Here is a 27,823-nt window from a genome sequence, read left to right as displayed (position 1 = left end):
ACTACTCCTCACGATTTAGGGCCCCTAAAATGCCAGGGCAGTATAGGAACCCCACAAATGACCCCATTTTAGAAAGAAGACACCCCAAGGTATTCCGTTAGGAGTATGGTGAGTTCATAGAAGAATTTTTTTTTTTTGTCACAAGTTACCGGAAATTGATTTTAATTGTGTTTTTTCACAAAGTGTCATTTTCCGCTAACTTGTGACAAAAAATAAAATCTTCTATGAACTCACCATACTCCTAACGGAATACCTTGGGGTGTCTTCTTTCTAAAATGGGGTCACTTGTGGGGTTCCTATACTGCCCTGGCATTTTAGGGGCCCTAAACCGTGAGGAGTAGTCTTGAAACCAAATGTCGCAAAATGACCTGTGAAATCCTAAAGGTACTCATTGGACTTTGGGCCCCTTAGCGCACTTAGGGTGGAAAAAAGTGGCACACATGTGGTACCGCCGTATTTAGGAGAAGTATTATAATGTGTTTTGGGGTGTATTTTTACACATGCAGATGCTGGGTGGGAGAAATATCTCTGTAAATGACAATTTTTTGATTTTTTTTACACACAATTGTCCATTTACAGAGAGATTTCTCCCACCCAGCATGGGTATGTGTAAAAATACACCACAAAACACATTATACTACTTCTCCTGAGTACGGCGATACCACATGTGTGACACTTTTTTGCAGCCTAGGTGCGCTAAGGGGCCAACATCCTATTCACAGGTCATTTTGAGGCATTTGTTTTCTAGACTACTCCTCACGGTTTAGGGCCCCTAAAATGTCAGGGCAGTATAGGAACCCCACAAGTGACCCCATTTTAGAAAGAAGACACCCCAAGGTATTCCGTTAGGTGTATGGTGAGTTCATAGAAGATTTTATTTTTTTGTCACAAGTTAGTGAAAAATGACACTTTGTGAAAAAAAAACAATAAAAATCAATTTCCGCTAACTTTTGACAAAAAATAAAATCTTCTATGAACTCATCATACACCTAACAGAATACCTTGGGGTGTCTATTTTCTAAAAAGGGGTCACTTGTGGGGTTCCTATACTGCCCTGGCATTTTACGGGCCCAACACCGTGAGTAGTCTGGAAACCAAATTTCTCAAAATGACTGTTCAGGGATATAAGCATCTGCAAATTTTGATGACAGGTGGTCTATGAGGGGGCAAATTTTGTGGAACCGGTCATAAGCATGGTGGCCTCTTAGATGAAAGGTTGTATTGGGCCTGATCTGATGGATAGGAGTGCTAGGGGGGTGACAGGAGGTGATTGATGGGTGTCTCAGGGGGTGCTTAGAGGGGAAAATAGATGCAATCAATGCACTGGGGAGGTGATCGAAAGGGGGTCTGAGGGGGATCTGAGGGTTTGGCCGAGTGATCAGGAGCCCACACGGGGCAAATTAGGGCCTGATCTGATGGGCAGGTGTGCTAGGGGGTGACAGGTGGTGACAGGAGGTGATTGATGGGTGTCTCAAGGTGTGATTAGAGGGGGGAAATAAATGCAAGCAATGCACTGGCGAGGTGATCAGGGCTGGGGTCTGAGGGCGTTCTGAGGGTGTGGGCGGGTGATTGGGTGCCCTAGGGGCAGATAGGGGTCTAATCTGATGGGTATCAGTGACAGGGGCTGATTGATGGGTGATTGATGGGTGATCAGTGGGTGATTAGATGGCAAAACAGATGTAAACAATGCACTTTGGAGGTGATCTGAGGTTAGGTCTGGGGCAATCTGATGGTGTGGGTGGGTGATCAGATTGCCCGCAAGGGGCAGGTTAGGGGCTGATTGATGGGTGGCAGTGACAGGGGGTGATTGATGGGTAGCAGTGACAGGGGGTGATTGATGGGTGATTGATAGGTGATTGACAGGTGATTGACAGGTGATCAGTCGATTATTACAGGGAAGAACAGATGTAAATAATGCACTGGCGAATTGATAAGGGGGGGGGGTCTGAGGGCAATCTGAGCGTGTGAGCGGGTGATCGGGTGCCCGCAAGGGGCAGATTAGGGTCTAATCTGATGGGTAAAAGTGACAGGTGGTTATAGGGGATGATTGATGGGTGATTGATGGGTAATTAGTGGGTGTTTAGAGGAGAGAACAGATGTAAACACTGCACTTGGGAGGTGATCTGATTTCGGATCTGCGGGCGATCGATTGGTGTAGGTGGGTGATCAGATTGCCCGCAAGGGGCAGGTTAGGGGCTGATTGATGGGTGGCAATGACAGGGGGTGATTGATGGGTGGCAGTGACAGGGGGTGATTGATGGGTGATTGATAGGTGATTGACAGGTGATCAGTGGTTATTACAGGGAAGAACAGATGTAAATAATGCAATGGCAAATTGATAAGGGGGGGTCTGAGGGCAATCTGAGTATGTCTTCTTCCATGAATCAGGAAGTAGAAACAGTGCAGATTTATTTTAGGATTTGTATCAGTTGTATCAAAGAAATGTTTTTTGTTTAAAGGTTATTATGCTGGTGTGTATCTTTTAGAGCGGAGTGGACAATCTGAGTTCAGGTCCACTTTAACCTGCAGGATGCTCTTACTGCAGTTCTTTGAAACCATAGCAACAGTAGTCAGTTCAGAGTCCAGATACCCCATAAACTACCAACTAGCTGTATGAATTATGAACTTCTACAAGTGTGATCACATGCTGAATATTGACAAAAAATGCACTGCTTAAGCACTTTGCACGTAGACCTGTTTTCACCTTATGGACAAGAGCAGTTTAGATGTTTAAGCTATGAATATATTTAATTACCAGAGGACAAATTGATTTTCCACACCCTGTACCTGCTTCCAAAAATCCACAAACCATGCAGTGTCCACTGGGGAGACCGACTGTTTCAGGAAGTGGCGGCCTCACAGAGAAATGTGGCACCTTTGTTGATGTCTACCTACAACCACATTTGGTAAGTCTAAGCTCATGTGTCAGATATTCCACACACTTAATGTTGTCTTACCCCTTGGTACATTGATAGCAACATGGGATGTGGAGTCTCTCTACAGCAACGTTCCATTCCAATCTGGTACAGAGGGCCAAGTGTTTTTTTGGATAGGGAAAGTTGTGAGTTTGATCCCAGAGACTCTTTTGTCTTGTGACTCTTGAAATCTATTTTGAAGTTTAATTACTTAAATTTTGACTGCCAATTTTACTGCCAGGTAGCAGGAACGGCTATGGGGTATGTTGTGCCCCCTCGTATGCTGGACTCTTCCTGGGTTAGCGGGAGGGGGAAGTGGCGTTGCCACTTCCACGAGGTTTCCAGAGGGTCCATACACACTGCGTATGGACCCCCAGGAAATCACATCATGAAATGCACTTCTCTTTCTTTTGATATATGTAAATTTACACTACCATTAGGTTGATACATTATCTGTCATTTACTGTATTAAAATATATACTTTTTTCATAACTTTATATTTTTATCCAAACCTATAAGGTATTTGTTTATTTTTTTTCCACTTGTTCCCACTATCCTCCTTAACATACTTTGCAAATTTGGTGTTTCTAAGACATATGAGGGATTTCCTATTAACCACTAAAGTCAGAGGCCATTGCCTTTAATGTTGAGTGCAAATTTCTCATTCAATGAAAACGGCGAACAGCCCAAAGTTGCCGGGAACTATTTGGGCCATCTCTAAAGATCAAGCGAACTTTGCCAACAATGTAGTGATGCATCAAATTATAATGCACTTAACATCCATCTACATCCCATATTTTAGATCGACAGGTCACATTTCTGGATCTTTGCCTGATTTTGAAGGAAGATAACCAAATACACAAACTTTTTTCTCAACCAGAATTTGCCAGAGGGACTGTTTCTGAGGGTAAGAAGAAATTGTTTGGAGTTTGTGGATTTTCAGTAACAAGCATTTTTTAAAAAGATGCCTGTCGAAAAAAGGGAATTGCCAGAGCATAGCTAAGACCTCTTATAGGACAGATTTGTTACGTCCTAATATATCCCATCAAATAATACAGTGAGGATTATCTCTAACGATAACAACCAGTGGTCAGATCTTAGGCACAGATTACAAAAACACTGGCTGGTGTTGCTGTCGGATGTCCATCTGACGTCTGTACTTAGATTATTTTCTTCCGTGAGCTCCAGACTTCGTATGCAACAGTTTATACCAAAGATCTACTACTACTAGACACGTCGGTAACTAACAGTACTACGGGTTCTGCCACCTTTGGCCTACAACAATACAATGACTGCAAATCCAAAGGGGTTATATACTTTCTTATTTATGACTGTAGCAAACTTTATGTTGGACAAACTGGCAATCAATTGAGGAAATGAATCCAACAACTGCTGTCTCACATTGCTTAAAGGACAATTATAATGAGAGTTATATGGAGGCTGCCATATTTATTTCTGTTTGAACAATACCAGTTGGCTGGCTATACTGCTGGTCCTTTGCATCTAATACTTTTAGCCATAGACCCTGAATAAGCATACATAATATCAAGTGTTTGTTATTATTGTCAGAGCTGACAAGATTATCTGCATGCTTGTTTCTCATGTGATTCAGACACTACTGCAGCCAAATAGACCAGCATGGCTGCCAGGCAACTGGTATTGTTTAAAAGGAAATAAATATGGCAGCCTCCATATCCCTCTTGTTGCAGTTGTCCTTCAAGCAGGCAGGGACCAACGAGTAGCTAAAAAATGTACTAGGGTTGCCTCCCACTTTTTATTGTGTCACCAGGGCAAACCAAATGGACTTAAAGGGACTCCGAGCAGTGCAGAAACTATGGAAAGATGCATATCATTTTAAAGCTCTCTTTCTCCTCTTTCCAATGATATATAAACTGCCACCCTACGCCTTTTAGTTTTTGCAATTTTTGCGATTGAAATTGCAGCGGCCGCGATTTCAATCGCAAAAATCGAGAAAACTAAAAGGCGTAGGGTGACGATTTAGGTGTCATCAGAAAGAGGAGAAAGAGAGCTTTAAAATGATATCCATCTTTCCATAGTTACATTGTATTACACAGGGCGACTTTTTCTGCTGCATGGAGCTGCTGACAATGGGGAAAGTGTCGCCCTGTGTAATACAAGTAACTATGGAAAGATGGATATCATTTTAAAGCTCTCTTTCTCCTCTTTCTGATGACACCTAAATCGTCACCCTACGCCTTTTAGTTTTCTCGATTTTTGCGATTGAAATCGCGGCCGTGGCAATTTCAATCAAAATAGCGAAAACTAAAAGGCGTAGGGCGGCGGTTTATATATCATTGGAAAAAGAAGAAAGAGAGCTTTAAAATGATATGCATCTTTCCATAGTTTCTGCACTGCTCGGAGTCCCTTTAAGATAGTAGCTTTGGAGCAGGTCTTGGTTGGCCCCAGAGGTGGAGAAGCCACTAAATTATTGTTAAAGATCTGAGATGGTATATCTTATTATATAGTTGGATAGTCGTACACAAGCTGGTTTGAATGAGGAGGACTTCATCTTTAAATCATTTTTGGGCTAAGATGGTAAATATAGAGCTTTTATCATATCAAAATTCACAATAATACACTTATGATTCACATATAATTCAGTTTGGTTGGTCACTGAGATAGGTGTGACTCTCTATGGACAACTATGAATTGTTTTAAAGTGTACTAGAGATGAAGTAAATGAAAAGATGTATACATACCTGGAGCTTCCTCCAGCCCCATCCGCCTGGATCGCTCCCACGCTGCCATCCTGAGTCTTCTTCAGCTCCGGTACAGTCTCGTAACTTCCGCCAGACGCGGCCAGTCTGAGCATGCACAGGTGCAGTACTATTCTCTGCCGGAGAGAGACAGATAGAGAGCACTGCGCTTGCTCAGACTGACAAAGTAATGGGACACAGTACTGGAGCAGAAAAAGAAGAGGGCGGCGGTGTGAGAGTGATCTGTGCGGATCAGGCTGGAGGAAGCCCCAGGTAAGTATTAATCTTTTAATTTACTTCACCTCCAGAGCCGGATTTGAACTCTTTGAACTCTTTACTGCCCAAGGCCACAGGGGCGCTCCTAGCGTGAGGCAAACCAGGCAACGGCTTGGAGCGGCAAGATGGGGGGGAAGCGCCGCTGCGGGGGGCAAGATTCGCCGCTAGTACAACACACACACTGTCTCTGTGTGTGTGTGACATGGAGCCTGTGGCGTGTTTACATGCTGCAGCCTGAACCACGAGCTCCGCTGCTGTGCCGCCTCTATGCTCTCCCCCAGCCAATTGGCATGATGCTAGCCAGCTCTGGTCCCACCCCCTGTCCTCCTCCTCTAGCCTGGACAGCCCCCTCTTCATTGCAGCAGCCGCACGGGTTCTCTGATTCCCTTGTGCGCGGCGCCACCTCTAACTCCACCCCCCGCAAGTGTGACTCGCCGCCGGATTGCCCTCCTGCTGAGCCCCCTGGCGCTTCTTGTCTGCGAAGTGCGCAGCATCCTTCTTGGTTCCCCTGCTGTCCTGGCCCCTCAAACACCTGTGACCCACCCACCCAGCCAGCCAGAGCCCCAGGATTCAGGCAAGCAAGCAGCCTAGTCTAGCGAGGTTGCTCTGAGAGGTAAGCCGCAATCCTTGCTAGCCATAGCCTGGCCAGACTCACTGATGGATGGCTGTCTTGGGAAGTTGCAGCTCGCCTCAGGCTCAAATCATCCTCTCTCCTGCTGCTGTCTGCTCTAAATACAAAAAGCAGCATCACAGCATAAACACTAGTTCCAGCAGCATATAGTATTAGTGTGTGTTTTCGTGTGTGTGTGTGTGTGTGTGTGTGTGTGTGTATGTGTGTGTGTATGTGTGTGTGTGTGTGTGTGTGTGTGTGTGTGTGTGTGTGTGTGTGTGTGTGTGTGTGTGTGTGTGTGTAGTGTGTATGTGTGTGTGTGTGTGTGTGTGTGTGTGTGAGTGTGTGTGTGTGTAGTGTGTATGTGTGTGTGTGTGTGTGTGTGTGTGTGTGTGTGTGTGTGTGTGTAGTGTGTATGTGTGTGTGTGTGTGTGTGTGTAGTGTGTATATGTGTGTGTGTGTATGTGTGTATGTGTGTGTGTGTGTGTGTGTGTGTGTGTGTGTGTGTGTGTGTGTGTGTGTGTGTGTGTGTGTGTGTACGTGGTGGGGGGCAGGGATGAGGTTGGGGGCAGGGGGCACCACGGGGGGAGGGGGTGCGCCACAGGTTTTCTCGCCTGGAGTGACAAAATGGCTAGAGGCGCCCCTGCAAGGCCGCTTTCACCAGCTGCCCCCCTTCAGTATAGGTAGCAAGATGACCCTCCCCCCTTCCCTCCAGTATAAGTAGCCAGATGAGCCCCCCTGTATAGGGAGCCAGATGACCCTCCCCCTTTCCCTTCAGTATAGGTGGCCTGATGTCTCCCCCCCTCCCCCAGTATAGGTAGCCAGATGACCCCTCCCCCCTTTCCCTCCAGTATAGGTAGCCATCTTGCCTTCACACCGCAGCAGCCATTTCTCCACACGTCTCCAGTGCAGAATCTTCCTCTTCCTTTCCGTCTCCAAAGCTGCCCAAGTCCATAGACGCCAGCCACAATGCAAATGTGCACAGAGAGCAAGGTGGCTGCTGCACAGGTGGCTAACAGCAGAGTACCACGGTCAGGTGCTCGCCTGATCTCCCTGCACTGCTGCATTTGCAAGCTTGCAAATGCTTCACCAGTTTAGCCAGCTGCCCTGGTGCCCTTTCTCCTGTGGTGCCCTAGGCCATGGCCTAGGTGGCCTTGGCCTAAATTCGGCCCTGTTCATCTCTGGTTTTCTTTAAGTTTTTTTGTCCAATTGCATCATCACTTCCTACACTCACAACCATTTTAAAGAATAAGAAATGGTGGTTATTAGATATTTTGTTATGGATTTAAGTACTTGCAACTTACTTTGAACATCAGGATATTTTATCATCAGCAGAATGCCCCAGCGGAGGGTGGTGGAAGTGGTCTCCATTCCAGCAACAAAAAGGTCAGTCACAAGCATTGTAAGGTTGTCATTAGTGAAATATAAGTCAGGATTAGGCTTCTCCTAAATGGTACAAAAACAAAGACACATGATGATGGGAGTTTGTTTCATCCTTAAAGCACCACTATCGTGAAACATTTGTAAAACTGTAATATACACCTGTACACATTTATAAGACATGCATGTCTTCCAGAGTCTAATGTGCTATAAATTAAACTTCTGACAGGTTTTACACTAGTCTATCTCCTCATGGGAGATTCTGGGTGCTTCCATTTCCTTTACAAAAGCATTCCCTGGAAATGATTGATACAAAGATGCCAGCTAGCACATGATTGACTACACATTGGTATAGCAGTTGGGCTAGGCAACGGCAATTCAGTAAGTGCTTTCGGCAGTGGCTGTATAGTGTAATGGTTAAGGGCTCTGCCTCTGACACAGTTAAGTAAGCCTGCAGCAAGCCTTGAGCGTTTCAATTCTGTCTGAACGGAGCAAGCGCAGAGCGCTCCCAGTGACAAGAGCGCCTCCAAGAGAGGCGCGTGTGCCTACACATGTTCAGAAGATCCTGATCCAGCCGCGGGTTGAGATCTTCCAGATGGGAGAGCAGAGGCATGGCTCACTTTGGAACTACGGTGTGGGACCTACCAGACTTCTAGGTGTGGGACCTACCAGACTTCTAGGTGTGGGACCTACCAGACTTCTAGGTGTGGGACCTACCAGACTTCTAGGTGTGGGACCTACCAGACTTCTAGGTGTGGAACCTACCAGACTTCTAGGTGTGGGACCTACCAGACTTCTAGGTGTGGGACCTACCAGACTTCTAGGTGTGGGACCTACCAGACTTCTAGGATCAAGAAGAAGCCCCAGGTGAGCAAAACTTTTTTTTTTACATGTCAGAAAGGCGATGGGTTACCTCTTGTTGTTTCACCAGAAAAGCATCAACAAGGTTCCTCTGGTCATTGGCATCCAGGTCCTTTCTTTGGTTGGTGAAGGTCTCCCGGACAAAGGAGAACATTTCTTCTGCATTGCTTACAGCAGTCTTGTGTCCCCCAGGAAACCATTTGACCAGAGATGGGAATGCATTGTACAGCTGGCATGGGAATAGCAGAGGCAGATTATGAATTGACATCAACTTATTATTTATGTATAGTTATGCATTTTAAGAATTATGGGTCTGATGCACGCATCTATCCAAAAAAAGGCACCAGGAAGTTTGGGCGCCCAGTAATGCCAATAGTGAAATACTGGTATTAAATACCCATATTTTACAATAAAAGTGTAAAATATCAGCATTAAATACCAATATTTTACTATGGCCAAATCTAACCCTACTCTCACACAGAAACCTCCCTCCTGATGCCTAATACCCCCGCCAGCACAAACTACCTACCTACCGCCTAACCCTTTAACCACCCCGCCCCCACCCCTTGCAGAAGCTACCTACCCAATGTCTAAACCCCCTGCAGCTACCTAAGGGTCTGTTTCCACAAGCCGCGGGGAGATATTTTGCATTGGCACCTATGAAGCCCACTTGCCGTACATGCCGATTTTTCCTGCTTTGCTGATGCATAATGTAGCGGTAAATTTGCAATGTGCAGGTAGTGCATGTCAATTTTACCTTTACTAACAGCGGGGAGCATTGCACCAACAGTACAAAGCTTGCTTCAGCCCATGGCATCAGTACCATTAATATTGCCGTGCTGTGGTCCAGAGGCATGCTGAGGCTGCTGTGCCAGTTTCATCCAAACATATATTACATGAGCTTGTGATCTCCTCCTTGTATAAGTGTGGCATAAAGCATGTGGGCAAGTACAGTAGTGGCTGCGCAGTTTGCTGAAACCGCTCATTCATGGGTGGCTGTGTGGCAGTATGGAATGCAGTTGTGAACAAGAAACGGTCCCAGCCAGTGTTGGTGGGGCAGAGGGAGACATGGGAAGCCTCTGGACCACTCAGAGGATTCCCTCCACGCGGGTAACGTACCTAATTTTTTAAAACTCCCAGGTTTGCTTTAGTAACAAACGTATTGGCTTACCAGTGCAGTTGGGCTTCCATTTATACTGACATTTTCATTAATTATTTTTAAAAGCCTTAAGATTTTTGGATCTTCATAATCAAACCGATTGCTCAGCAGAATTGAGATGATGATGTTAGCTACTGCTGCATTTATAAGCATCGTGTTGTCAAATGCTTGTCCTGCAATACAGTAAAAATAAAAGGGTAAGTGCAGACCGGTAAAGGACCAATGCAGTGAAAAAAAAAATGTAAGCAGTTACAATCTGAAAGAACCAACAGGTTTTCGACCAGTCTATCTCCTCATGGGTAATTCTCAGGGTTTTCTTTGTTTTCAAAAGCATTGCCTGTATGGCAGTTGCTAAGTCTAACTGCCAAAATACTTAGATGCCAGCCTCCCTACTCAGTTGCACACTATTTTGGCAATTAGACTTAGCAACTGGCATTCAGAAAACACTTTTAAAAACAAACAAAGCCTTGTGAATCCCCCATGGACAGATGGACTAGTCCAGAACTTGTCAGTCCTGTTAAATTTTACCTGCATACTTTTTTTACTGTAGTGGTCCTTTAAGGTTTATTGATGCATATTTTAGATTTAACCACTTCACCACTGTTTTTTCCCCTTATGGACCAGACCAATTTTCACCTTTTACCACCCATTCATTTGCCAATAACTTTATCACTACTTATCAGAATAAAATGATCTATGTCTTGTTTTTTTTCACCACCACTTAGGCTTTCTTTGGGTGGTACATTTTGCTAAGATTTATTTTATTCTAAATGCATTTTAACTGTATTAATAAGAATTAAAAAAAGAAATCATTATTTCTCTATGCTACTGTGTCGATTTGTCCTGGTTATTACAATGTTTACATTATGTCCCCAGTACAATGTATGGCAACAATATTTTATTTGGAAAGCGTGGTTTATTTTTTCATTTTGCGTCCATCACTAATTTCAAGCCCTTACTTGCAAAAATTATAGTAATATGTCCCCATGACATACATATTAAAAAGTTGAGTCCCTAAGATAACTATTTATGTATTTTACTATTGGACAGTGGGGGAGGTAAGGGGTTATTTTAATGGAAATGTATATATAAGTTAAGGGATGCTCGTTCAGATTCCGCGGAAATGAAATTTTCGTATTTCCGATCGGAAATTGCATTTCTGCATCGGAACACGGAAATACATAATACAAGTGTGGTAGGCGGATTTTCACGGACATTTTTGCAGAAATTTTCGCAGGCTTTAACCGATTTTCTCAAAAACTTTGCGGTATTTTTGATTTTTTTTCCTCTTGTTCTCACTCTTCTGTTTAACATGCCCTGCACATTTGGTGAAAATCAACATTATCTGATATGCGGTAATGTTATGACAATCAGAAGACTCAGAATGAATAAACAAATCAAAGAATGGGGATTTAGGTGGAAATTTCCAAGTTCTATGATTGGCTTATTCATTCTGACCCTTCTGATTGGCTTAAAATTACCGCATATGGAATAATGTGGATTTTCTGCATTTAACGTTACAGTCAAAAGCCGCCAACTTTAGCAGTTAATAGCAAAGCCCCCGTAGGTGCTACACACACCAAATGTGCAGGTTATGTTAAACAGAAGAGTGGGAACAAGAGGAAAAAACATTTCAAAAACACCTTGTAGTTTTTGAGAAAATCAATGTCAAAGTCGGTGGAAATTTCCGCCAAAATCCACATCGGAATGCAGAAATCAGTAGTGGAAAGCGGAATCAGTAGCGGTAATTGGCAATGGCGGAAAGCCCATTTTCAGCAGAAGCGGAAATTGGCATTTACAACCTTCCCTAGTATGTGTAATTTAATGTATGTAGGGTGTATTTTTACCAATTTTCCACTAGGTGTTCCCTCACTTTATTTTTCTGTGTGTACTATTAGTATGCTAACAGGAAGCAACATAAGTATGTGTTTACTTAGATCAATGAATGGGAACACAGCGGCGATTACGGCAGGAGACGTATATATATGCCCCTGGAAGTTGAACTGTATCAGGCAGCAAAAGAAAACAAGTAAAACAACCTTTGGATGGTTGGAGGCGCCCAATTGAAAGAGTGAATAAATCGTCAGATTTGAAGATGATAAAAAATATAAATAATAAAAAAAGTAAATTTTTCTGAGTGAAATAAAATTTGCTGGAATGAATAGAGTAAAAAATAATTTCATTTATTGGTTGCGAACAGCACTGGGCAACGCGTTTCTCGGCGTAAGCCGCTTCCTCAGGTCAAATAAGTGCCAATTATATAGCTTTCAAAAGTCCGGATTCGCCTCCGGACTTTTGAAAGCTATATAATTGGCACTTATTTGACCTGAGGAAGCGGCTTACGCCGAGAAACGCGTTGCCCAGTGCTGTTCGCAACCAATAAATGAAATTATTTTTTACTCTATTCATTCCAGCAAATTTTATTTCACTAAGAAAAATTTACTTTTTTTATTATTTATATTTTTTATCATCTTCAAATCTGACGATTTATTCACTCTTTCAATTGGGCGCCTCCACCCATCCAAGTTTACTTACTATATCCTACTTAGTAGAATTTTTTCGCTCTCTCTTCTCAGGAGAGTCGAAAAAATATTTTTTCATTTTGGAGTTGCGACCAAAGATCTACAAGAAAAGGCCGAGTGGAGACGGTACTTCTCCACATGCGCATACGAGTGGTTGCCTCTTTTAAAGCAACCCACCTTTGTGAGTATAATCACACTAGTATTTTTTACTCTGTCCTAACCAAGAAGTTACTACACCAGATTGGGCTCCCGGTGGCCGGGTGTTTGTCTGCTTGTGTCTTGCCAGTTCCGAAGTAAAACAACCTGGTTATTAATATGTTTAGTACTGTACATGCGCATGTTTATCTCATGTTGTCACATGTCGCCTCAGGTACACTTTAACCTTATCTTAAGCAAATAGTAAAAGTAAAGAGGACCTTTGATATAAGCTGTCTAAGCAAAAATCAATATCTAGCATCTAAAAACTGCTCTTAATTTGATTGTGTTTTATGTCAATGCATTTACATTTATATTGCTAGATTTATTTTATATATAATCTTACGAAAAAAACACCCCATAATTGGGGGTAGAGGGAATAGGTCAAAAAATGATTGGTGGCAGGGTGGAAGTAGATCTGTGGCCTTGGCATCAAAATAACAAACCAATATTCATTTAGGTGAACCTCAATCGGACATGGCACGGTGCTCTTTAAGTATAAGAACCAGTGGCCAAGATACCCAGCTTTACCTGAGACACGTCACGGATTTAAGAACCCCTTGGAAAGATTACCCAAACAGCTGACTTCCGCAAAAGTTCAAGTTCGCATGAACCGGGCAAACCGCCATAGACTTCAATGGGCAGGAGAATTTTAAAACATATAGGGACTATTTCTGGCCACAAAAGTGATGGAAAAGTTGTTTCAAGGGGGCTAACACCTGGAGGGGGCATTCCAGAGTGGGATTCATGCCAAAAGTCCCTGGGAAAAAATGACGTATTTGACGCAGAGTAGGGTTATAATCCCTAAAGGGCAGAAATCACATTACATACCTAAATTGGAGACATAAAGTGCTTTAAAACATCTTGTATGTATATACATCGAACACAGGGTCACTAATGACCAGCCCTTTGAGTATCAATATAGGAGTATTTGGCTCCACATTATTGGACCTAATGGTCAGTAAAACCTTTATGTGGAATAGCTACACCACATTAGATGTCTTATTGTGGGGGATAAGCCAAGACCTCCACACTAGAGGTTTTATACATTAATTTGTGAATCTTGTTAGGCACGATTAAAGTTGTGTTTCTTTTACTGACCATTAGGTCCAATAATGTGGAGCCAAATACTCCTATATTGATACTCAAAGGGCTGGTCATTAGTGACCCTGTGTTTGATTATTTTTCCCTGGTATATTTTCTCGGTTGTGTGCATATTCATATATATTTTTCTCAGGTGTGCCGAGCACCATTTTTGGGGTATGGCCTACCTCTCGGAGGACCTCCCAACCATTGAATCCCTCACGCATGCAGCAAGGGATACTTTCCTTACTAATAAAACTGAGAGTGAATGTGACACTGACACCTACAGTGCAAATACTGATGTAGAACCTGTCTTCAGAGATATTTTTAAAACTTACAAAGACTTTACCAGGTCCACATGGGAAGTGGCTAGTTTCAGCGTGTACCTTAAAGAGCAAATCACAGTACGAGGCCTACGAATTCTCACCAAACCCCACTCACACACTCAGGACACTGAGTTTATGAAAGGGTGGGATGAATTAAAAACTAGACAAACTCTTGAACAAATGAAGTATCTCCATGATTATGAATTAAAATATTCTGAGAAATTACGTGCGAAACTGCAAAGTGAACAGAAAGCGTTACTCGAACTGTCTGGTCATCCAGAATTCGAAAAATTTGAATCTAAATTGGAGAGAAAAGTACACGCATATACTGATGAGATTAAAACCCGCAAGCAAAAAAAGTTTTTACGTGATAGCCTTGATTTTAAGAATAATAAGATATACACCTGGGCAGAAAAAGCACAAGGTGAAGGTGGACAGGCGAGTCAGGATGTGAGTGCTTCAGATATTGGGACACAATCTGAAAGCGAGTCCAGCATAGTAGCAGGACCAATTCGACCGAAAAGTAAAAACAAAAGGTATACCCCCAAACATCCTAAAAAAAAACCCATAGGGGAAATCCACAGGGGGGTTTTTTAGACATATCTCTGAGGACACCAGATCCACAATGTGTAGACATAACAAATTCAGAACCACAGACGAAACAAGGCCTAAGAGATCGAAAGAGATGGGGTTACACGGGCCAAAAAAGAAGCAGGACATACCACCAATGGTAACTGACACATTACCCGCAAATGATACTACAAATGCTATGCGTGTTGTTAATCTGTCTGCATTTCCCCTATCCCCTGTCCAAATATCACTTCTCTCCAAGGGACTATCGTATGTACCTACAGCTAGATACGATGCCTTTGAATGGGTGAAGGACATCAATTTATTTGTGAGAAAACTGGCATTGGTGAAAATGTATGAATCAAAGGAAGCAAAAGAGAAAAAAAGCTCAAAAAATGAAAGGGAAGTCTTGGAGGCATTACATGACCTCCTGAGAGAGAATGTTGAAGGCACTACAGACTTAGCACCACCTAGTGGACAAAAGAAAAAAAGTGTGTTCTGTCCCTCTCTTACTCAGTATCCTCAGATCAGTGCATTTGTGGAGATGGTGACAAGGGCACTGAGGAGACTTGAGTCAGAGACCTTTGCAGGACCGCTACATGATAATCTTAGTAGCAAGGAAAGAGAAGCCCTAGATCTCCTCAGAAAAAATGAACAACTTGTGATTAAACTCGCTGATAAGGGGGGAAATATAGTTTTGATGGACAGAACCATGTATGAACAAATGTGCATGTGCCTGCTGGGGGATAAACAACAATATAGCAAACTACCTCGCAACCCTTTATATGAACATCAGACAGAGCTGCAGACCTTATTAAAGTCCAGATTGGATAGTGGGGGGCTAGATGCAGAGGATTTTGAGATCCTGAAAAAATCCACGGAACACCCGGTAATGGCGGTATTTTATGCCCTTCCTAAAATACACAAAGAGAAATTTCCACCACCAGGACGACCAATCGTATCAGGACGTGAGAGCCTGACCGATCAGGTGAGCCAATATGTGGACAAATTTCTTCGCCCCTTTGTTGAATCTCTCCCATCGTATCTTAAAGATACAAAGGATGTTCTGACGCGACTACAAGGTATAACAGTAACGCCAAACACCTTGCTGGCCAGTATTGACGTGGAATCGCTGTATAGCAACATACAACATGATTTGGGACTCAAAGCGGTACAATATTTTTTGTCAACAAGGGGTAATCACCTTGAACAACACAATGTCACTCTCCTCCATCTATTGCGATTTATTTTGACACATAATATCTTTTGGTTTGGAGGGAGGACGTACCACCAGCTCAGGGGCAGTGCTATGGGGACGGCTTGTGCCCCCTCATACGCTAATCTGTTCCTGGGCTGGTGGGAGGACACTATCGTCTTCTCCAACGATCTGGAATTTTATACAGCACACATCGCATATTGGGGGAGATTTATTGATGATATTGTAATCCTTTGGGAGGGCACACAAGAACTGTTTGTTGATTTTGTAACTATATTGAATATGAATGAGATTGGAATGAAATTCACATATGAAGTGAGCAATACACACATCAATTTCCTTGATCTCACAATCAAGATTGGGAAACAGGGCGAAATAGAGACAGAAATATTTCGCAAACCTACTGCAACAAACTCATTACTAAAATGGGATAGCTCACACCCAAGATCGCTGCGCAGGAGCATACCGATAGGACAATTCCTCAGAGCGCGGAGAAATTGCTCGAGTGAGGAGTCATTCGAAAAAGAATGTAAACTTCTGAATGACAGATTTAGATACAGAGGCTTCCCAGATGAAGTTATACAAAAGGCATATCTGCGGGCTAAACATACCCCGCGTCAACAAACACTGGCTAATACTCCGACTGAAGTCACAGATATGGCTAACAATCATGACGCACAGACATCTAAACGTATGCCACCACGATTGGTGGGCACGTTCACTGAACAGTCCCATTCAGTCTTTCAAATTGTCGAGCATTACTGGCCAATATTAAAAAAAGATAAAGATCTAGCTAGTATTTTACCCTCAAGACCCTCAATAACATATAGAAGGGCATCCAACCTGAGGGACATTCTTGTCCACAGCGCGTTTTCCAAGAATCCAGAACAACACAAAAGCACCTGGTTACCTACTAAACCACAAGGATCGTTCCATTGTGGGAAGTGCAAAGCATGCAAATATATGCCCATAATCAAACAATTTGTCTCCCCAGTAAACGGTAGGGTTTTTGACATTCGCTCATTTATCACATGCAATACAAAGGGGGTCGTATATGCGGCTAAGTGCAAATGTGAACTTTTGTATGTGGGTAAAACCACGAGAGCACTCAAGGAGCGAGTATTAGAACACATTGGCGACATAAAACACAGGAACGACACACCGATTGCACGACACATGAATCAGGTACACCCAAAATCCAGGTTCGACATCATGTTCTGGGGGATTCAGGAATGGAAAAGAAGCATTAGGGGGGGTAACCTCGACAAAAAATTAACCCAAATCGAGTCGAGGTGGATTTTTCGTCTTGACTCGATTGCTCCAAACGGACTGAATGAGGATTTCAATCTGGCTTGTTTCCTCTGACTGGTTCACACTTATCTACTAACAGTAATAAATCGGGCAATTGAGCAAGTATAAATTCAATCCATGAGCAACTGAGATCTCCATATATAGAGTAATCAACGAGAGATGGAGATTGGCTGTCTATGGGAGTAAGGGAGGTAGACTGATTGATACAATTGTGTGCACTTGCTGAGATGCTAATCCCTTTTATGGACCTATCTGACATAATGCACAGAAGCTGAGACCCTTGATACTACTCATATACCCATCTGGCAATCGATATACGCCACTTGAGGTGATGGGTTTCCTCTTCATGTTAGTCACAATGGGAGCTCTATCCCAATGTGTATGGTGCAATTGCACAAATGTAAATACCATCTATTCATGTGGAGGCTTTGATGTCAAGTTTCCAGAGTATATATAGTGCATGGATGTAACCGATCGAATGATGGAGATTGGCAGTCTATGGGAACAAGGTAGGCAGATTGATAGATACAATCGTATGCATATGCTGAGATACTAATCCCCTTATGCACCTATCAGAATGACATAATGCACAGTGGTTGAGACTTTTAGGTACACTCTATATACTCACCTGGAAATCGATAGACATCATTCGAGATGATGTGTTATGTCATGTCAGTCACAATGTGACTTCTACCCTAAGATACAAGGTGCAATTGTATAATTGTTACTGCTACTTATCTATGTGGAGGCTCTGATGCTGAATTTCCAAAGTGCATGTAATGCATGGATGCAATGCCAGCATTGCAGTGCTCAGATGAGCAATCGAATATACGTTTGATACATATCATGCGTTTATTTGTCACTTTGCATATGGATTGAAGCACAGTCTTATACGGACTAACAGCGCTAGGCCTAATAACATGGGTTGTTGTAACCCCCCCCCCCCTCCTTTTGGTATGTCTCTACAGCTGACTTTGTGATGTGTCGCAGGTGCAGTCGACATTCATAGCTTATAAGCTCGCCGGCTGCAGGGCGCATAGATACGCATCACTTCACACACATCAGAACCCTGATGTGTACCTGAATAGAAATGGTTAATGCATGTAGCCACGCCCTGTGGGTGTGCTTGTCCTCTCTCTCAGTCTATTTAAACCTGCACTGCAAACAGTGCCTCAGCTCTGACTTGGGCTATTTGCTGGGGGACATTTTGCTGGTGGGGGGTGCACTATGCTCATTGTATATATGTATAGCACTTTTTGAAAAAGCCGTAGGGTGAAACATGTTAAAGATCATTGTACAATCACTGTGTAAATAGCACTATCACTCCTCTATATGTCCTCCTGATATGTATATGTAGGTGATGGTCTGTACTGACTACAGGCAGCATCTGCTAGCAGTCTACATGACAGCTGATTGAATGCTAGTGGCTACAACCATCTCCTATACCAGCAGGGTTCTAAACCTTTATGTGGAATAACTACACCACATTAGATGTCTTATTGTGGGGGATAAGCCAAGACCTCCACACTAGAGGTTTTATACATTAATTTGTGAATCTTGTTAGGCACGATTAAAGTTGTGTTTCTTTTACTGACCATTAGGTCCAATAATGTGGAGCCAAATACTCCTATATTGATACTCAAAGGGCTGGTCATTAGTGACCCTGTGTTTGATTATTTTTCCCTGGTATATTTTCTCGGTTGTGTGCATATTCATATATATTTTTCTCAGGTGTGCCGAGCACCATTTTTGGGGTATGGCCTACCTCTCGGAGGACCTCCCAACCATTGAATCCCTCACGCATGCAGCAAGGGATACTTTCCTTACTAATAAAACTGAGAGTGAATGTGACACTGACACCTACAGTGCAAATACTGATGTAGAACCTGTCTTCAGAGATATTTTTAAAACTTACAAAGACTTTACCAGGTCCACATGGGAAGTGGCTAGTTTCAGCGTGTACCTTAAAGAGCAAATCACAGTACGAGGCCTACGAATTCTCACCAAACCCCACTCACACACTCAGGACACTGAGTTTATGAAAGGGTGGGATGAATTAAAAACTAGACAAACTCTTGAACAAATGAAGTATCTCCATGATTATGAATTAAAATATTCTGAGAAATTACGTGCGAAACTGCAAAGTGAACAGAAAGCGTTACTCGAACTGTCTGGTCATCCAGAATTCGAAAAATTTGAATCTAAATTGGAGAGAAAAGTACACGCATATACTGATGAGATTAAAACCCGCAAGCAAAAAAAGTTTTTACGTGATAGCCTTGATTTTAAGAATAATAAGATATACACCTGGGCAGAAAAAGCACAAGGTGAAGGTGGACAGGCGAGTCAGGATGTGAGTGCTTCAGATATTGGGACACAATCTGAAAGCGAGTCCAGCATAGTAGCAGGACCAATTCGACCGAAAAGTAAAAACAAAAGGTATACCCCCAAACATCCTAAAAAAAAACCCATAGGGGAAATCCACAGGGGGGTTTTTTAGACATATCTCTGAGGACACCAGATCCACAATGTGTAGACATAACAAATTCAGAACCACAGACGAAACAAGGCCTAAGAGATCGAAAGAGATGGGGTTACACGGGCCAAAAAAGAGGCAGGACATACCACCAATGGTAACTGACACATTACCCGCAAATGATACTACAAATGCTATGCGTGTTGTTAATCTGTCTGCATTTCCCCTATCCCCTGTCCAAATATCACTTCTCTCCAAGGGACTATCGTATGTACCTACAGCTAGATACGATGCCTTTGAATGGGTGAAGGACATCAATTTATTTGTGAGAAAACTGGCATTGGTGAAAATGTATGAATCAAAGGAAGCAAAAGAGAAAAAAAGCTCAAAAAATGAAAGGGAAGTCTTGGAGGCATTACATGACCTCCTGAGAGAGAATGTTGAAGGCACTACAGACTTAGCACCACCTAGTGGACAAAAGAAAAAAAGTGTGTTCTGTCCCTCTCTTACTCAGTATCCTCAGATCAGTGCATTTGTGGAGATGGTGACAAGGGCACTGAGGAGACTTGAGTCAGAGACCTTTGCAGGACCGCTACATGATAATCTTAGTAGCAAGGAAAGAGAAGCCCTAGATCTCCTCAGAAAAAATGAACAACTTGTGATTAAACCCGCTGATAAGGGGGGAAATATAGTTTTGATGGACAGAACCATGTATGAACAAATGTGCATGTGCCTGCTGGGGGATGAACAACAATATAGCAAACTACCTCGCAACCCTTTATATGAACATCAGACAGAGCTGCAGACCTTATTAAAGTCCAGATTGGATAGTGGGGGGCTAGATGCAGAGGATTTTGAGATCCTGAAAAAATCCACGGAACACCCGGTAATGGCGGTATTTTATGCCCTTCCTAAAATACACAAAGAGAAATTTCCACCACCAGGACGACCAATCGTATCAGGACGTGAGAGCCTGACCGATCAGGTGAGCCAATATGTGGACAAATTTCTTCGCCCCTTTGTTGAATCTCTCCCATCGTATCTTAAAGATACAAAGGATGTTCTGACGCGACTACAAGGTATAACAGTAACACCAAACACCTTGCTGGCCAGTATTGACGTGGAATCGCTGTATAGCAACATACAACATGATTTGGGACTCAAAGCGGTACAATATTTTTTGTCAACAAGGGGTAATCACCTTGAACAACACAATGTCACTCTCCTCCATCTATTGCGATTTATTTTGACACATAATATCTTTTGGTTTGGAGGGAGGACGTACCACCAGCTCAGGGGCAGTGCTATGGGGACGGCTTGTGCCCCCTCATACGCTAATCTGTTCCTGGGCTGGTGGGAGGACACTATCGTCTTCTCCAACGATCTGTAATTTTATACAGCACACATCGCATATTGGGGGAGATTTATTGATGATATTGTAATCCTTTGGGAGGGCACACAAGAACTGTTTGTTGATTTTGTAACTATATTGAATATGAATGAGATTGGAATGAAATTCACATATGAAGTGAGCAATACACACATCAATTTCCTTGATCTCACAATCAAGATTGGGAAACAGGGCGAAATAGAGACAGAAATATTTCGCAAACCTACTGCAACAAACTCATTACTAAAATGGGATAGCTCACACCCAAGATCGCTGCGCAGGAGCATACCGATAGGACAATTCCTCAGAGCGTGGAGAAATTGCTCGAGTGAGGAGTCATTCGAAAAAGAATGTAAACTTCTGAATGACAGATTTAGATACAGAGGCTTCCCAGATGAAGTTATACAAAAGGCATATCTGCGGGCTAAACATACCCCGCGTCAACAAACACTGGCTAATACTCCGACTGAAGTCACAGATATGGCTAACAATCATGACGCACAGACATCTAAACGTATGCCACCACGATTGGTGGGCACGTTCACTGAACAGTCCCATTCAGTCTTTCAAATTGTCGAGCATTACTGGCCAATATTAAAAAAAGATAAAGATCTAGCTAGTATTTTACCCTCAAGACCCTCAATAACATATAGAAGGGCATCCAACCTGAGGGACATTCTTGTCCACAGTGCGTTTTCCAAGAATCCAGAACAACACAAAAGCACCTGGTTACCTACTAAACCACAAGGATCGTTCCATTGTGGGAAGTGCAAAGCATGCAAATATATGCCCACAATCAAACAATTTGTCTCCCCAGTAAACGGTAGGGTTTTTGACATTCGCTCATTTAACACATGCAATACAAAGGGGGTCGTATATGCGGCTAAGTGCAAATGTGAACTTTTGTATGTGGGTAAAACCACGAGAGCACTCAAGGAGCGAGTATTAGAACACATTGGCGACATAAAACACAGGAACGACACACCGATTGCACGACACATGAATCAGGTACACCCAAAATCCAGGTTCGACATCATGTTCTGGGGGATTCAGGAATGGAAAAGAAGCATTAGGGGGGGTAACCTCGACAAAAAATTAACCCAAATCGAGTCGAGGTGGATTTTTCGTCTTGACTCGATTGCTCCAAACGGACTGAATGAGGATTTCAATCTGGCTTGTTTCCTCTGACTGGTTCACACTTATCTACTAACAGTAATAAATCGGGCAATTGAGCAAGTATAAATTCAATCCATGAGCAACTGAGATCTCCATATATAGAGTAATCAACGAGAGATGGAGATTGGCTGTCTATGGGAGTAAGGGAGGTAGACTGATTGATACAATTGTGTGCACTTGCTGAGATGCTAATCCCTTTTATGCACCTATCTGACATAATGCACAGAAGCTGAGACCCTTGATACTACTCATATACCCATCTGGCAATCGATATACGCCACTTGAGGTGATGGGTTTCCTCTTCATGTTAGTCACAATGGGAGCTCTATCCCAATGTGTATGGTGCAATTGCACAAATGTAAATACCATCTATTCATGTGGAGGCTTTGATGTCAAGTTTCCAGAGTATATATAGTGCATGGATGTAACCGATCGAATGATGGAGATTGGCAGTCTATGGGAACAAGGTAGGCAGATTGATAGATACAATCGTATGCATATGCTGAGATACTAATCCCCTTATGCACCTATCAGAATGACATAATGCACAGTGGTTGAGACTTTTAGGTACACTCTATATACTCACCTGGAAATCGATAGACATCATTCGAGATGATGTGTTATGTCATGTCAGTCACAATGTGACTTCTACCCTAAGATACAAGGTGCAATTGTATAATTGTTACTGCTACTTATCTATGTGGAGGCTCTGATGCTGAATTTCCAAAGTGCATGTAATGCATGGATGCAATGCCAGCATTGCAGTGCTCAGATGAGCAATCGAATATACGTTTGATACATATCATGCGTTTATTTGTCACTTTGCATATGGATTGAAGCACAGTCTTATACGGACTAACAGCGCTAGGCCTAATAACATGGGTTGTTGTAACCCCCCCCCCCTCCTTTTGGTATGTCTCTACAGCTGACTTTGTGATGTGTCGCAGGTGCAGTCGACATTCATAGCTTATAAGCTCGCCGGCTGCAGGGCGCATAGATACGCATCACTTCACACACATCAGAACCCTGATGTGTACCTGAATAGAAATGGTTAATGCATGTAGCCACGCCCTGTGGGTGTGCTTGTCCTCTCTCTCAGTCTATTTAAACCTGCACTGCAAACAGTGCCTCAGCTCTGACTTGGGCTATTTGCTGGGGGACATTTTGCTGGTGGGGGGTGCACTATGCTCATTGTATATATGTATAGCACTTTTTGAAAAAGCCGTAGGGTGAAACATGTTAAAGATCATTGTACAATCACTGTGTAAATAGCACTATCACTCCTCTATATGTCCTCCTGATATGTATATGTAGGTGATGGTCTGTACTGACTACAGGCAGCATCTGCTAGCAGTCTACATGACAGCTGATTGAATGCTAGTGGCTACAACCATCTCCTATACCAGCAGGGTTCTAAACCTTTATGTGGAATAACTACACCACATTAGATGTCTTATTGTGGGGGATAAGCCAAGACCTCCACACTAGAGGTTTTATACATTAATTTGTGAATCTTGTTAGGCACGATTAAAGTTGTGTTTCTTTTACTGACCATTAGGTCCAATAATGTGGAGCCAAATACTCCTATATTGATACTCAAAGGGCTGGTCATTAGTGACCCTGTGTTTGATTATTTTTCCCTGGTATATTTTCTCGGTTGTGTGCATATTCATATATATTTTTCTCAGGTGTGCCGAGCACCATTTTTGGGGTATGGCCTACCTCTCGGAGGACCTCCCAACCATTGAATCCCTCACGCATGCAGCAAGGGATACTTTCCTTACTAATAAAACTGAGAGTGAATGCGACACTGACACCTACAGTGCAAATACTGATGTAGAACCTGTCTTCAGAGATATTTTTAAAACTTACAAAGACTTTACCAGGTCCACATGGGAAGTGGCTAGTTTCAGCGTGTACCTTAAAGAGCAAATCACAGTACGAGGCCTACGAATTCTCACCAAACCCCACTCACACACTCAGGACACTGAGTTTATGAAAGGGTGGGATGAATTAAAAACTAGACAAACTCTTGAACAAATGAAGTATCTCCATGATTATGAATTAAAATATTCTGAGAAATTACGTGCGAAACTGCAAAGTGAACAGAAAGCGTTACTCGAACTGTCTGGTCATCCAGAATTCGAAAAATTTGAATCTAAATTGGAGAGAAAAGTACACGCATATACTGATGAGATTAAAACCCGCAAGCAAAAAAAGTTTTTACGTGATAGCCTTGATTTTAAGAATAATAAGATATACACCTGGGCAGAAAAAGCACAAGGTGAAGGTGGACAGGCGAGTCAGGATGTGAGTGCTTCAGATATTGGGACACAATCTGAAAGCGAGTCCAGCATAGTAGCAGGACCAATTCGACCGAAAAGTAAAAACAAAAGGTATACCCCCAAACATCCTAAAAAAAAACCCATAGGGGAAATCCACAGGGGGGTTTTTTAGACATATCTCTGAGGACACCAGATCCACAATGTGTAGACATAACAAATTCAGAACCACAGACGAAACAAGGCCTAAGAGATCGAAAGAGATGGGGTTACACGGGCCAAAAAAGAGGCAGGACATACCACCAATGGTAACTGACACATTACCCGCAAATGATACTACAAATGCTATGCGTGTTGTTAATCTGTCTGCATTTCCCCTATCCCCTGTCCAAATATCACTTCTCTCCAAGGGACTATCGTATGTACCTACAGCTAGATACGATGCCTTTGAATGGGTGAAGGACATCAATTTATTTGTGAGAAAACTGGCATTGGTGAAAATGTATGAATCAAAGGAAGCAAAAGAGAAAAAAAGCTCAAAAAATGAAAGGGAAGTCTTGGAGGCATTACATGACCTCCTGAGAGAGAATGTTGAAGGCACTACAGACTTAGCACCACCTAGTGGACAAAAGAAAAAAAGTGTGTTCTGTCCCTCTCTTACTCAGTATCCTCAGATCAGTGCATTTGTGGAGATGGTGACAAGGGCACTGAGGAGACTTGAGTCAGAGACCTTTGCAGGACCGCTACATGATAATCTTAGTAGCAAGGAAAGAGAAGCCCTAGATCTCCTCAGAAAAAATGAACAACTTGTGATTAAACCCGCTGATAAGGGGGGAAATATAGTTTTGATGGACAGAACCATGTATGAACAAATGTGCATGTGCCTGCTGGGGGATGAACAACAATATAGCAAACTACCTCACAACCCTTTATATGAACATCAGACAGAGCTGCAGACCTTATTAAAGTCCAGATTGGATAGTGGGGGGCTAGATGCAGAGGATTTTGAGATCCTGAAAAAATCCACGGAACACCCGGTAATGGCGGTATTTTATGCCCTTCCTAAAATACACAAAGAGAAATTTCCACCACCAGGACGACCAATCGTATCAGGACGTGAGAGCCTGACCGATCAGGTGAGCCAATATGTGGACAAATTTCTTCGCCCCTTTGTTGAATCTCTCCCATCGTATCTTAAAGATACAAAGGATGTTCTGACGCGACTACAAGGTATAACAGTAACACCAAACACCTTGCTGGCCAGTATTGACGTGGAATCGCTGTATAGCAACATACAACATGATTTGGGACTCAAAGCGGTACAATATTTTTTGTCAACAAGGGGTAATCACCTTGAACAACACAATGTCACTCTCCTCCATCTATTGCGATTTATTTTGACACATAATATCTTTTGGTTTGGAGGGAGGACGTACCACCAGCTCAGGGGCAGTGCTATGGGGACGGCTTGTGCCCCCTCATACGCTAATCTGTTCCTGGGCTGGTGGGAGGACACTATCGTCTTCTCCAACGATCTGGAATTTTATACAGCACACATCGCATATTGGGGGAGATTTATTGATGATATTGTAATCCTTTGGGAGGGCACACAAGAACTGTTTGTTGATTTTGTAACTATATTGAATATGAATGAGATTGGAATGAAATTCACATATGAAGTGAGCAATACACACATCAATTTCCTTGATCTCACAATCAAGATTGGGAAACAGGGCGAAATAGAGACAGAAATATTTCGCAAACCTACTGCAACAAACTCATTACTAAAATGGGATAGCTCACACCCAAGATCGCTGCGCAGGAGCATACCGATAGGACAATTCCTCAGAGCGTGGAGAAATTGCTCGAGTGAGGAGTCATTCGAAAAAGAATGTAAACTTCTGAATGACAGATTTAGATACAGAGGCTTCCCAGATGAAGTTATACAAAAGGCATATCTGCGGGCTAAACATACCCCGCGTCAACAAACACTGGCTAATACTCCGACTGAAGTCACAGATATGGCTAACAATCATGACGCACAGACATCTAAACGTATGCCACCACGATTGGTGGGCACGTTCACTGAACAGTCCCATTCAGTCTTTCAAATTGTCGAGCATTACTGGCCAATATTAAAAAAAGATAAAGATCTAGCTAGTATTTTACCCTCAAGACCCTCAATAACATATAGAAGGGCATCCAACCTGAGGGACATTCTTGTCCACAGTGCGTTTTCCAAGAATCCAGAACAACACAAAAGCACCTGGTTACCTACTAAACCACAAGGATCGTTCCATTGTGGGAAGTGCAAAGCATGCAAATATATGCCCACAATCAAACAATTTGTCTCCCCAGTAAACGGTAGGGTTTTTGACATTCGCTCATTTATCACATGCAATACAAAGGGGGTCGTATATGCGGCTAAGTGCAAATGTGAACTTTTGTATGTGGGTAAAACCACGAGAGCACTCAAGGAGCGAGTATTAGAACACATTGGCGACATAAAACACAGGAACGACACACCGATTGCACGACACATGAATCAGGTACACCCAAAATCCAGGTTCGACATCATGTTCTGGGGGATTCAGGAATGGAAAAGAAGCATTAGGGGGGGTAACCTCGACAAAAAATTAACCCAAATCGAGTCGAGGTGGATTTTTCGTCTTGACTCGATTGCTCCAAACGGACTGAATGAGGATTTCAATCTGGCTTGTTTCCTCTGACTGGTTCACACTTATCTACTAACAGTAATAAATCGGGCAATTGAGCAAGTATAAATTCAATCCATGAGCAACTGAGATCTCCATATATAGAGTAATCAACGAGAGATGGAGATTGGCTGTCTATGGGAGTAAGGGAGGTAGACTGATTGATACAATTGTGTGCACTTGCTGAGATGCTAATCCCTTTTATGCACCTATCTGACATAATGCACAGAAGCTGAGACCCTTGATACTACTCATATACCCATCTGGCAATCGATATACGCCACTTGAGGTGATGTGTTTCCTCTTCATGTTAGTCACAATGGGAGCTCTATCCCAATGTGTATGGTGCAATTGCACAAATGTAAATACCATCTATTCATGTGGAGGCTTTGATGTCAAGTTTCCAGAGTATATATAGTGCATGGATGTAACCGATCGAATGATGGAGATTGGCAGTCTATGGGAACAAGGTAGGCAGATTGATAGATACAATCGTATGCATATGCTGAGATACTAATCCCCTTATGCACCTATCAGAATGACATAATGCACAGTGGTTGAGACTTTTAGGTACACTCTATATACTCACCTGGTAATCGATAGACATCATTCGAGATGATGTGTTATGTCATGTCAGTCACAAT

General features: G+C 42.8%; 1 protein-coding gene across 1 annotated transcript in view; it reads right to left on the bottom strand.

Moving 5' to 3' along the window:
• LOC137504660 (uncharacterized) overlaps nucleotides 1-27,823 on the bottom strand; it is a 135,643-nt gene that overhangs the window by 19,790 nt on the left and 88,030 nt on the right. Inside the window, exons 14-16 of the mRNA XM_068233244.1 lie at nucleotides 9,931-10,091; nucleotides 8,812-8,988; nucleotides 7,823-7,964 (exon numbers count right to left, since the gene is read on the bottom strand). Coding sequence (XP_068089345.1) covers nucleotides 7,823-7,964; nucleotides 8,812-8,988; nucleotides 9,931-10,091 — 480 coding nt within the window. The remainder of the gene's footprint in view (nucleotides 1-7,822; nucleotides 7,965-8,811; nucleotides 8,989-9,930; nucleotides 10,092-27,823) is intronic.

The sequence above is a fragment of the Hyperolius riggenbachi genome, chromosome 4 (genome assembly GCF_040937935.1).
Source record: "Hyperolius riggenbachi isolate aHypRig1 chromosome 4, aHypRig1.pri, whole genome shotgun sequence".
In the NCBI taxonomy this organism is placed as follows: domain Eukaryota; kingdom Metazoa; phylum Chordata; class Amphibia; order Anura; family Hyperoliidae; genus Hyperolius; species Hyperolius riggenbachi.
This window is presented reverse-complemented; position numbering and strand designations above follow the sequence as displayed.